Source organism: Pelophylax lessonae, assembly GCF_965119305.1.
Source record: "Pelophylax lessonae genome assembly, chromosome: 2".
NCBI lineage: Eukaryota > Metazoa > Chordata > Amphibia > Anura > Ranidae > Pelophylax > Pelophylax lessonae.
Window position 1 is genome coordinate 46,257,906 of NC_138769.1, and position 12,801 is coordinate 46,270,706.

The 12,801-nt window shown below is 44.4% G+C and overlaps 1 protein-coding gene across 1 annotated transcript in view; it reads right to left on the minus strand.

Annotated features, from left to right (window-relative positions):
- The window catches only part of LOC309547943 (uncharacterized protein), a gene marked incomplete at its 3' end in the record, with an annotated part of 206,728 nt that extends 194,819 nt beyond the window's left edge, over positions 1 to 11,909 (minus strand). The window contains exons 1-3 of the mRNA XM_082247940.1: positions 11,861 to 11,909; positions 4,175 to 4,370; positions 251 to 388 (exon numbers count right to left, since the gene is read on the minus strand). Coding sequence (XP_082104066.1) covers positions 251 to 388; positions 4,175 to 4,370; positions 11,861 to 11,890 — 364 coding nt within the window. The 5' untranslated portion in view covers positions 11,891 to 11,909. The remainder of the gene's footprint in view (positions 1 to 250; positions 389 to 4,174; positions 4,371 to 11,860) is intronic.
- Between the last annotated feature and the right edge of the window lie 892 nt (positions 11,910 to 12,801).

Below are 12,801 nucleotides of genomic sequence, written 5' to 3' on the forward strand. Positions count from 1 at the left end.
CAATGCCTATTACATTTTTCTGTTTGCGCCCCCCAAAAAATTTTGAGCACCAGCCGCCACTGCCAAAAAGGAAAAAAAAAAGTTTTGCCTAGAATTCTACTTTAAAGAAAATGGCAGAGAGGGGCAGAAGATGAGAGTAGTCAGAGGGATGGATGCATCTTGTAGACCTGAGAGCTGGGATAGTAGGATACCAGAGAAGAGGATAAAGTTAAAACAAGCGATGATCAGGAGGGACTAGACAAGGTCTTACCCGTCCTCACTTCATTCTCAACTGCTGCTGGATTCAGAATTTCTGCCTTTTGGTTCTGGTAGCTTATTCTTCCATGCCACCTTGAGCCCTCTGCAGACTTTTTTAACCTAAGTTCCAGGGGACAACGTGTGACAATGCCTGTGGAGAGAATAAAATGGTATCACAGAGTTATTTAGGAAAATAAAATTGTCATTAGATCCTAATTTAACAGATAAAGGCAGTTTCAGAACGTGGTCTCCTGAAAAGACACCGTCCCACTGTCCTGAGTAGTGTTTTTGGTAAGTTCCCATCCTCATTGACCACTAAAGAGTGCTGTTCAAAGACAGCCTGCTCATTTATCCCAATAAATTGACCGATTTCCATCTACAAGTAAAATTATGAGAAATATGTTTGTTAGGGAGCTTGTGATTGGTCAGGTGTTGGCGTCAAACTATTCTAAAGTTTGACGCCAACTAAGGAACTAAGTTCCTGTCCAACTTCTTAGATAGGGCAACTACCCAAATGTTACTTATGGATCCTTCCACCATAGTGTGTCACACTCTTGGCTTGAGGCCTGCTCTTTGCATCCCTGGCCATAGGCCTTAATATTTGTGAATAAAGGAATGTCCACACATAAAGTGCATTTTCCACACTTTATTGTAAATGTGCTAGGATGCATGACGCCTGACATCACATTTGACATACTAACAGAATTCTTTGGCGCGGAACTCCATACACAGGAGTAAAAGTTCTGTAGCTGTCATTTACAGAATATGCAGATCGCAAGCATATCATTTGTAAGTCATCTTCCCTTAGCACCTCCTGTTCCTGGGAGCACCACAGATTTGGGACCACTTCCCCCGTATATTAAGAACAAGCTGGACACGGAGGGGACTGTCAGTGTAGCTGGAAATGCTCTGGGGTCTCAGCTCACAGTCTACAATGACAGGGCCGGATTAAGAGCATCATGGGCTTGGTGCTGAGGATTTTGAAGGGCCTTAAGGGCCGTGCCTTGGCATGCACCCAGAGGAGGAAGGGTGCAGCCATGCATGCCTAATTCAACATGGGATGCTGTCTCTGAAGCCCATAAACACATCCATGCATCGGCAACTGCCCCTCCTTGTCCGGCCTTCGTGCTGTGTGGGGAGGTTCTGAGGGAGCTGCCTGGGGAAGCGAGCATAGAAGCCAGACTTCTGTGTTTACAAGTAACAGAAGAGCGGTAACAGTGAATATGGCCAGCCCGGGGCCTATATTAAGGTAGGGGCCTGGAGCTGCAGCTCCAATAGCCCCTATGTTAATCTGGCCCTGTACAATGATCATAGTACAGGCAATCACACTAAGTCTACGTTTCCACTAGTGTCACTTGTCATGAGACTTTGGACACACAATCACATGACAAGTCACAGCCCATTGATTTCAATGGCAAATGTTCCCATCTATGCAACTTTGAAAATCAGTGACTTTGAAAAGGTACCTGCACTACGTTGATGCAACTTTTGATGCGACTTTGATCCAGAGAGTGTAAAGCTGGATCAAAGTCGAATTAAAGTTACACTCTAAATCGCAATAGTGGAAACATAGACTAAATCTCAATTTCGACTAGCGTGACTTGTCATGTGACTTTGGACACACAAAGTCACATGACAAGTCACAGCCTATTGATTTCAATAGCACCCGTTCCCATCTATGCGACTTTAAAAAACAGCAATTTTGAAAAGGTACCTGCACTACTTTACACTTTCTGGATCAAAGTCACATCAAAAGTTGCATCAAAGTAGTGCAGGTACCTTTTCAAAGTCGCTGATTTTTAAAGTCGCATAGATGTGCTGACTTTGGACTTGATTAAACACAGTGCACCAACACCAGCAGATGACATGGCTTCTCAAATCATCACTGACTGTGGAAAATTCACACTGGACCTCATGCAACTTGGATTCTGTGCCTCTCCACTCTTCCTCCAGAATTTAGAACCTTGATTTCCAAATGAAATGCAAACTTTTCTACAGTCAGTGATGATTTGGGGAGCCATGTCATCTGCTGGTGTTGGCCCACTGTGTTTTATCAAGTCCAACGTCAGGGCAGCCCTCTACCAGGAAATTCTAGAGCACTTCATGCTTCTCTCTGCTGACCAGCTTTATGGAGATGCTGATTTAATTTTCCAGCAGGACTTGGCACCTGTCCATACTGCCAAAACTACCAATACCAGGTCACATGATCATGATATCACTGTGCTTTATTGGCCAGCAAACTCGCCTGACTTAAACCCCATAGAGAATCTGTGGGGTATTATCAAGAAGAAGATGAGAGACACCAGCCCCAACAATGCAGACTAGCTGAAGGCCGCTATCAAAGCAACCTGGGCTTCCATAACACCTCAGCAGTGCCACAGGCTGATCGGCTCTATACCATGCCGCATTGATGCAGTAATTCATGCAAAAGGAGCCCCGACCAAGTATTGAGTGCACACTATACTGTACATGGACATACTTTTCAGTAAGCCAACGTTTCTGTATTAAAAAATCCTTTTTTTATTGGTCTTATGTAATATTCTAATTTTCTGAGATACGTACTGAATTTAGGATTTTCACTAGCTGTAAGTCATAATCATTAAAATTAAAAGAAAGAAATGCTTGAAATATATCACTTTGTGTGTAACACATCTATATAAAATATATGAGTTTCCCTTTCTGAATTGAATTACTAAAATAAATTAACTTTTTGATGATATTCTAATTTTATGAGATGCACCTGTATATGTACTGTATATATACTATACTTCCTCTGCACAATATATATATATACTGTATACATATTATACTTCCTCTGCACAATATATATATATATATACTGTATACATATTATACTTCCTCTGCACAATATATATATACCGTATACATATTATACTTCCTCTGCACAATATATATATATACTGTATACATATTATACTTTCTCTGCACAATATATATATACTGTATACATATTATACTTCCTCTGCACAATATATATATACTGTATACATATTATACTTCCTCTGCACAATATATATATACTGTATACATATTATACTTTCTCTGCACAATATATATATATACTGTATACATATTATACTTCCTCTGCACAATATATATATACTGTATACATATTATACTTCCTCTGCACAATGCCCCATACCAAGGATACATTACATCCTCTCTTTAATAACTACCAGCTGACATTTTGCACAATTACCAACTGTCAAACCTACTAGTAATCATTGACCAATCAGAATGTTTCGTGATTATGTGATCACTATGCCAGTATTGATACAGTGATCACATGCAAGCTGAAGACTTGATTCAGAGTGAAATTACTTCTGCATGCAGAGGCCTCTGCAGCCTGTTTTTTTTTTATTACTGTTTAATACTGCAATTATCTGATACAGTTATACTATTAGAAAAATATGTTTTAAAAAAATACCATATGTATATCTACAGTATATAGAGTGCCTTGACAAAAGTATTGATCTCCCTTGAAATTTTCCACATGTTGTCATGCTACAACCAAAAACATAAATGTATTTTATTGGGATATTATGTGATAGACCAACACAAAGTGGCACATAATTGTGAAGTGGAAGGAAATTGATAAAATGGCTTTCAAAATATTTTACAAATAAATATGTGAAAAGTGTGGTGTGCATTTGTATTCAGCCCCCCCCCCCCCCGAGTCAATACTTTATAGAACCACCTTTCACTGCAATTAGAGCTGCAAGTCTTTTTGGGTATGTCTCTACCAGCTTTGCACATAATATCCCAATGAAATACAATTTACATTTTTAGTTGTAACATGACAAAATGTGGGAATTTCAAGGGGTGTGAATACTTTTTCAAGGCAATGTATATATAAAAACACAGATAATGCGCTTTTTATATTAAAATAGTAATATAATACACAAGAAAGCCTTACCGCTGCCTCTGGGGAGACACACTCCGGACAAAGCCTCCAATACAGAACTCTTCCCAGAGCTCTGATCCCCAATAACAGCAATTGCCGGCAAGTTCAGGTCCTTCTCCACTCCCAGTGCCCGCAGTGAGTCAACGAGATCAATAGAAGGGCGGATAAGATTGTCAAACTCCTTTGTCAAACTAATATTTGGTTGTGCCTTGAGAAAAAAAAAAAAAAAAGGCAAGAAAATGATGAAGATTCCCATTCACTTTTTGTTTGGTGCTGCCGGGTTATTCTGACTGTTTTTTGGACTATGACAGGCAGCTGACAGATCAACATGGCCTCCTTGTGTACTCTGCTGGGGGAAAAGATTTAATAATAAAAGTGGTAGGGGGTGTCGCCAATGTACCACCGATTGCTAACTGTACAGCTAATTCCTCAATCAGATTGATAGCAGATAGAGGCCCAGCATCATGTAGCCAGAAAGACTGTAAGGGCTTGTTCACATCAGCCACTGTGTTGCAACGCAGCAGCTGGTATGGGGTTCAATGTGGTGGGATAATTGCAGTGCCAATACTCTGATCGTGATGCATCACACTGCTCCTCATCAGATGCCAGTAGTCCCCATAAGATGGGGAAATCTGATGTAATGGGGCTCTCTGATGGGGACCCTGATGTAAAGGGGCCGTCTGATGGGGACCCTGATGTAAGGGGGCACTCTGATGGGGCCCCTGATGTAAGGGGACACTTTAATGGAAACACCTGATGTAAGGGGCACTCTGATGGAAACACCTGACGTAAGGGGGCACTCTGATGGAGACCCTGATGTAAGGGGGCACTCTTATGGGGACCCTGATGTAAGGGGGCACTCTGATGGGGCCCCTGATGTAAGGGGGCACTCTGATGGAAAAACCTGACATAAGGGGGCACTCTGATGGGGGACCCTGAAGTAAGGAGCACTTTGGTGGGGACCCTGATGTAAGGGGCACTCTGGTGGGGACCCTGAAGTACGGGGGCACTCTGACGGGGAACCTGATGTAAAAGGGAAACTCTGATGAGTACTCATGGTGTAAAGAGGAACTCTGATGAGGACTCCTGATGTAAAGGGGGACTTTGATAATGACATCTGATATAAGGGGGCACAAGTTCTGTTTAATCACCCAATCTAATGACAGTCTAATATATACTAGTGTTCCCCAGGCTGTGACACTACGTGACAGACTGTCAGTGACTTACACACAGTGTGCCCCCTGACTCTTTTTGCTGCACCCCCAGTCCCCAGATCAGATTGGCTAGATCTGGCCACGAACACATATCAGAGGTTTTAGTGTAGGGGTGACATCCCCTCCCACTGCTTGTAATAACAGCTGAGCGGCTGATTAGCCGCCTCGGTTGTCATTACAAGAAAGCCAACCGTCCGCTCTAAAAAAAACAGTACCGGGTGATGCCTGCAGTACAACCCCTTGAAGCTGAAGGCCGCATATTTGCATTACATCGGTGTCAAGAAGCTAAAAAGTTGGTTAGTAACATTGCGTAGCATCTGGAAATAAATCACTTGGTGGAAACAGTTTCAGCTATCATGTAAAATAGTGGTATGGGGGATTGCTGCCACTCCATCACAGAATCTTGCGCCACTACAGCATGTTTAGTTTAAATATAATAAAAGTGCAGAGTTTTATGCAAACAGAATTTCACGCTTAATTCCTCAAATGAGCATAAGGATCCGTTCCTAAAGATGTGTTGAAGGTGAGTTACACCCCACTTACGCCACCTAGAGGCCTGTTGTATTTTGGCTAACTCCGGATAATGGTTATAATGCCAAATGGGACTGAAACAAGTGAAACCATTAACCTGCTGGAGCTGCTTAGCCTTATTCTAAATCTTTTGGATAAGGACGTATGTAGGCAACAGACAATTCGATTTGGCAAAAGTCTCAGCCTCTAGGCCAGTGGGTAAGTCGGGCACCTTCGACATGTACAACAGAATACATGAAGAGGAATCTAGGCCAGACGGATTAAGGTCTTTATTGGAGAGAGCTAGACCCTTTCATAGATGTTGCAATTGTGCTACTATGTAGTACAGCCAGGGGTCAGGCATGGCCAAACCTCAAGCATCTTTAGGTCATTGAAGGTGTTCCAGTCTCACTCTAGGGGTCTTCTTGTGCCATAAAGCATCTAAAAATAGAGTTCACCTCTTGGAAGATACTTAATGGTATCACTATGGGCGTATTATGTAAAAATATAATAGCTGGGGCATAAAGATAATTTTTACTAAATTCACTTTCCTTGCCAAGGATAGCCAAAGTTTCCTTTTTTTTCCATTTTTATTTTGTCCCTGAAACGGCACAGCAAGGGCACAATATTTAAGCAACAAAAGTCTCCCAGCTGCGGGGTGATTTGAATGCGTAGGTATTTAAAGGTAGATGTGACAGGCAATGGGCAGGCAGGGGAAATGACTCATAAGGGGTTATCGTCTAGGGGCATCAACGCAGATTTATTTCAATTTGTAAGCAGACCTGAAATTTCCCCAAATTTGGTGATGGTACTCATTGCCGGCTCCAGTGATCGCAGGGTGTCTCTCAATAGCAACATAGTATGATTAGCATAAAGCATGACTTTTTCCTGCAACTCACCAAATTGGAAGCCCATTATATCTGGGTTTTGCCTGATGGATGCAGCCAGAGGTTCAATTGCCAGCACGAATAATAATGGCGACAGGGGACACCCCTAACGGGTACCCCTGCCAAGGGAGAATATGGGAGAGATCCTGCCAGCCTCCCGAATAGATGCCACCGGATTACTATATAATAAATGGATCCAGGACGTGAAGACAGGCCAAAGCCAAATTTAGATAGGACCAGGGGCGGACTGGGCCGGGGGGCAGGGTGGCAATTTCCCCCCAGGCCGATGTGATACCCCCCAGAAAAGGCCGCTCAGTTTCCTCATTAAGTTTTACTATTCATTATTAATTTATCGTGAATTTGTGAGTGATTGACTGGCCGGCACCGGCCCCGGAGACCTGGGGGCTAGATCACCAGCCGACTGGCGTCTAGCAACCAGTGACGTCACGGACCGGACTCCAGAGGAGGAAAGCAAGACCCAGCATGCAAAGCAGAGGAGGATCTTCCTCGTCCTCTGCGCCGATTACTGGCTCCACCCACCCCTGGCTCCTCCCTCCATCTTCCATTGTGGGGCCGCTGCAGAAGAGAAGAAGAGGAACTGGTAAACTGCCTGCAGGAATCCAGAATTGAAGACAGCAGGGATCTGCACAACATCCAAAGCACCTCTCCAGAGTTTCCAGAGTGAACCTGCTGCGGTGAGGTGATCGGGCGAAGAACAGTGAGTGACAAAAAAAAAAAAGTGTCATGTGTGGAGCATTGCATTATTTCCCTGTACTCTGTACTTAGCTACACCCTGGCACCATATACCTGTATATTGATGTCTAGCTGTTCCTGGCACTATATACCTATCCAGGGCTGGTGCTACCGCTAGGCGAACTAGGCAGCCGTCTAGGGCGCACTGCCACCTAGGGTGCAGCCATGGCCAGTGCCATATTCTTCTTCTGTCACCTCCTCATGCCAGGTGGATGTCACCTCTAGAGAGGGGGGCAGTGTGTACAGGAAGGGGAGTTTAGGGTTTAAGGGGGCAGTGTGTATAGGAAGGGGGTGTAGGGTTAAAGGGGGGCAGTGTGTATAGGAAGGGGTTGTAGGGTTAAAGGGGGGCAGTGTGTATAGGAAGGGGGGCATAGGGTTAAAGGGGGCAGTGTGAATAGGAAGGGGGCGTAGGGTTAAAGGGGGGCAGTGTGAATAGGAAGGGGTGTAGCATTAAAGGGGGGCATTGTGTGCAGGAAGAGGGTGTAGCGTTAAAGGGGGGCAGTGTGTGCAGAAAGGAGTGACAGTGTGTACAGAAAGGGGGGACAGTGTGTAAAGAAAGGGGGGTGTAGAAATAAATTGGGGCAGTGTGTATAGAAAGGGGGGGTGTAGGGTTAAAGGGGGGCAGTGTGTATAGGAAGGGGGGTGTAGGGTTAAAGGGGGGGAAGTGTGTATAGGAAGAGGAGTGTAGTAGGAAGGGGTTATAGGCTTAAAGGGGGAGTAGCATTAAAGGGGAGCAGTGTGTATAGGAAGAGGAGTGTAGTAGGAAGGGGTTATAGGCTTAAAGGGGGGTGTAGCATTAAAGGGGGGCAGTGTGTAAATGAAGGAGGGTGTAGAATTAAAGGGAGCAGTGAATACAGAAAGGGGAGTGTAGGGTTCAAAGGGGGGGATTGCATTATGTGCAGGAAAGAGGGGGATGTATACAGTTTCTTTTTTTGAGGGGGGGTTGAAAGTGCCTAGGGCGCAAAATAGTCTAGCACCGGCCCTGTACCTATCCCATACCTTAATAATACAGGTATGGACAGGTATATAGTGCCAGGAGCAGCTAGACATCAATATACATGCTGTATACAGTCCAGTTAAAGTTATTGGGTCCCTGAGGTCCCATAGGGCTCCCCCTTGTGTCATGGGAGCGTGAGTTGGCAGCAGAGGAGGAGGTCACATGATTAGATCTCAGCCAGGGTTCATGCTGGGACTTGAAGTCCTTTGCTTTTGGGGATGTAACCCCCCCCCCAAAAGTGAAGGACTACAGGTCCCATAATAAGCCCCTCAGAGCTCAGCATGTGTCACACACCCCCGATCCCCCAACTAGTGAAGGACTACAGGACCCACTCTCCCAGCTTAACCACTTCCAGACCGCCCACCGCATATATAGTGTGGCAGGGCGGCCCGCCTGTGCAAAATCACATACCGGTACGTGATTTTGTGCACGGGATCTAGGGGGCGCGACACAGCGGGAGCCAATCAGCAGGTCACCCGCGATCATGCAGGAGAATGACAGAATGGAGGTCTGCCTTTGTAAACAAGGCAGACGGCTGTTCTGTCACAGGAAGATGGAGATCTGGTGTTTCAGCTAAGCTGAAACACAGATCTCTTTTTTTCCCTCTAGTACATCCATCCCCCACACAGTAAGAATGCATTCCCTAGGAGCACACTTAACCCCTTGATCACCCCTAGTGTTAACCCCTTTCCTGCCAGTGTCATTTATACAGTAGCAGTGTATTTTTTAGCACTGATCACTGTATTGGTGTCATTGATCCCCAAAAAGTGTCACTGACGTGTTAGATCTGTCCGCCGCAACATCGCAGTCCCGCTAAAAATCACTGATCGCCGCCATTACTAGTAAAAACAATTTTTAAAAAATCCATAAATGTAGCCCATAGTTTGTAGACACAATAAAATTTGTGCAAACCAATCAGTATACACTTCTTATTTTTTGTTTTTTTTTACCAAAAATATGTAGCAGAATACATATTGGTCTAAATAGATGAAAAATTTAATTTTTTAAATTTTTTTATTGGGAATGTTTTACAGCAGAAAGTAAACAATATTGTTTTTTGTTTTCAAAATTGTCGCTCTTTTTCTGCTTATAGCGCTTTTTTGCGCTATTTAGAATTCAGAAGAATTTTCAGAGTGGCCGGCTATTTCATTAGTTTGGTATGTAGCAGAATACATTTTGGCCTAAATTCATGAAGACATTTGATTTTTTTTAAACATTTTTTAATTGGAAATTTTTTTCTATCAGAAAGTAGAAAATATTGAATTTCAAAATTTTCGATGTTTTTTCATGTAGATCTTACCAAAAAAAATTAATTATGATACCATATTGTATCATATTTGTCTTGCTATATAACATCAATATTCGTTTTTAAACCAGGCGGGCATGGATGGTGAGTTGATTCGGTGGTTCAATGGGCCACTTGACCGGACTTGCACCCCAGGCCTAAGGCTGCCAGCCCTCCCCTGGATAGGACAGCCCAAAGAAAGGGCCATTCCACACTATCAAAGGCCTTGGCCGCATCTAGGGATAATAGTGCTCTATTGCCCGTATTATCTGCTCTGGCCTGCATATTAGGGAACAATCTGCGCAGATTGACAGCCCGAGACTTTTAAAGCATGAAGCCCGATTGGTTTGAGTGGGCAATCGTGGAGATAGCTTTATTGAGGTGTAACGCCAGAACCTTTTCAAGGATTTTTATGTCATTCTGAACTAATGAGATGAGCCTATAAAAGCCAGGATCCGTAAGGTCCTTACCCAGTTTCAGTAGCAGGATTATGTTAACTTTTTGTCATAGAATATGGTAAAATACCACGTTGCCTGGCAGCATTTAACACCTTTAACATATATGGCAAGATATATTCCCTCCCCCCACTGTCTCCCCACTGGCTGTGACTGACAGCAGCAGGAGCCAATGGCCAATGGATAGAGCCTACAGAGCTGCTGCTCTCTTGCACATCACTGACTAAAGAGTGGGCACAGGCAAGTATAAGGAGGGGCTGAGGAAAGGGGGGGGGGCTGCATACTTAAGTTTTTTACCTTTATGTAGAGAATGCATTAAGGTAAATTAAAAACCTTCTGCCTTTAGAACAGGGGTGGGGAACCTTTTTTCTGCCAAGGGCCATTTGGGTATTTATAAAATCATTCGGGGGCCGTACAAAATGATCAACTTAAAAATGTGCCTGTTATATTTGGTCAAAAATGTAATTAACTCACCCCTAATGTGGTGGATGCAACTGCTTCTCTTTGGTGAGGTGTGTGATGTTAGCTGGTATTGATGATGTTGCTACTCGCAACTGGTTTTCCATGTTTGCGTCGGTCAGTCTGGAGCGCAGTCGACTTTGTGGTGGTAAGTTTTGAAAAGAACTGCTGGTGGGTAATGCTGGTGGGTATAGCTGGCTGGTACTGCTGGTGGGTACAGCTGGCTGGTACTGCTTTGGGTACTGCTGGCTCAGGCTGGTACTGCTGGCTTGTACTGCTGGTTCAGGCTGGTACTGCTGTGGGTATTGCTGATTCAGGCTGGTACTGTGCTGTAGGTACTGCCTTGGGTACTGCTGGCTCAGGCTGGTACTGCTGGCTGGTACTGTGCTGTGGGTACTGCTGGCTGGTACTGCTGGCTGGTACTGCTGACTGGTATTGCTGTGGGTAATGTGCTGTAGGTACTGCTGGCTGGAACTGTTGTGGGTAATGCTGAGTGCTGACTCTGGCTGGTACTGCTGTGGGTACTACTGGCTCTGGCTGGTACTGCTGGTTCTGCTGTGGGTACTGCTGGCTCTGGCTGGTACTGCTGTGGGTACTGCTGGCTCTGGCTTATACTGCTGTGAGTACTGCTGGCTCTGGCTGGTACTGCTGTGAGTACTGCTGGCTCTGGCTGGTACTGCTGTGTGTGCTGCTGGCGGGAAATGCTGGCTAGCAGCGGTGCTGCGCTGGAGGAAGAGGCAATGTTTCCTGTATTGGTCACAGGCGGAGTGCATATGATATAATTCCGCCTGTGACTAACTCAGACCGTCAGAATGGAGCCAGAACTATACAGGAAGCATTGGCTCCGTTCTGACAGATCAGCTGATAGACACAGACTCAGCTGCACGGGGAGTCGGACCAAATTACTTTGAGGGCCGCAAACGGCCCCTGGGACGTAGGTTCCCCACCCCGCTTTAGAACCACTTAAAATATATGCATCTCAGGAGGGCACCTACTAAAATGTAAAAACCTGACTGTTACTTATCAATGGGAACCCTGAGCATGGGGCGATGCAACTCTGCATATAATAAAAAAAACTATATTGGCAATAATTTGTGACCCACGCTAAAAGATGATTTGAAGGTATAAGTTTACTTACCATGGCGACTTGATAAATATCTTCTGACATGTCTGAGGCACTATCTGAAAAATCTGAAATTTCAAATAGGGGAAAAATATATTAATAGCAACAGATTTGTATGTGAAGCAAGTCCTGTAGGATGAGCCTTCTGGACAGTGTAATGTATTCTAGAAAGTGTACTAATGAAGCAGAAAAATATTTGGCCTAGCGGCACACCCACTTTTATAGAACATTATTAACACCCTGCTCTTTACATATCTCATACAAAACCTCTCTCTCTCCAAGAAACCTCTCTCTCTCCAAGATATATATATATATATATTGTGACAGGAAGTCAGCTAAATCTGGGAATGTAGTCACAGGAAGGAGATACATTTTCCACCTGATTGAGAAGTCCATTAATTAATTTAGGGTGTTGGCTACAGAGCTAGCCAGCAGGAAGTTGAAAGGCCTTCACCTGTTCAGAATGAGGGAGTTAAGGCTCTATAATTTGTTCAGAGAAATTCCTGTTGTTTGCTGCCTCCAGAAGCTGCATCCTGAAGCCATGTGGGCTGGGAGCAGGAGGACAGTCAGCGTGTGCCTCCCGACAGGATGTGTGGGCCTGGGAGAAGACCCCCCGGAGTGATGTGTGCCCGGGACGGTAACCAAGGGTGAATACGTCTCAAAGGTGAGAAGACGAAGTGTTTCTGTGTGAAAGAAACAAAAGGACTGTGTTGCCCTGTGAAACTATTATAAAAGCACTATTGAGTGTCCACTGTAGGACAAGGAAGTCTGCCCGACGGTAGGTTGGAGACAGACACTTAGGCAGGTTCCAGTTGTGAGAAGGTAGCCGCCCACAGAGGCAAGGATTTATTTTCTGTTTTATTTTATTTTGGATGTTTTGCTGCATACAGCCTGGTGAAGAAAACACCATTTAATAAACCACACTGTTTGTTTGCAAGCACTTGTCGGCTACCTCT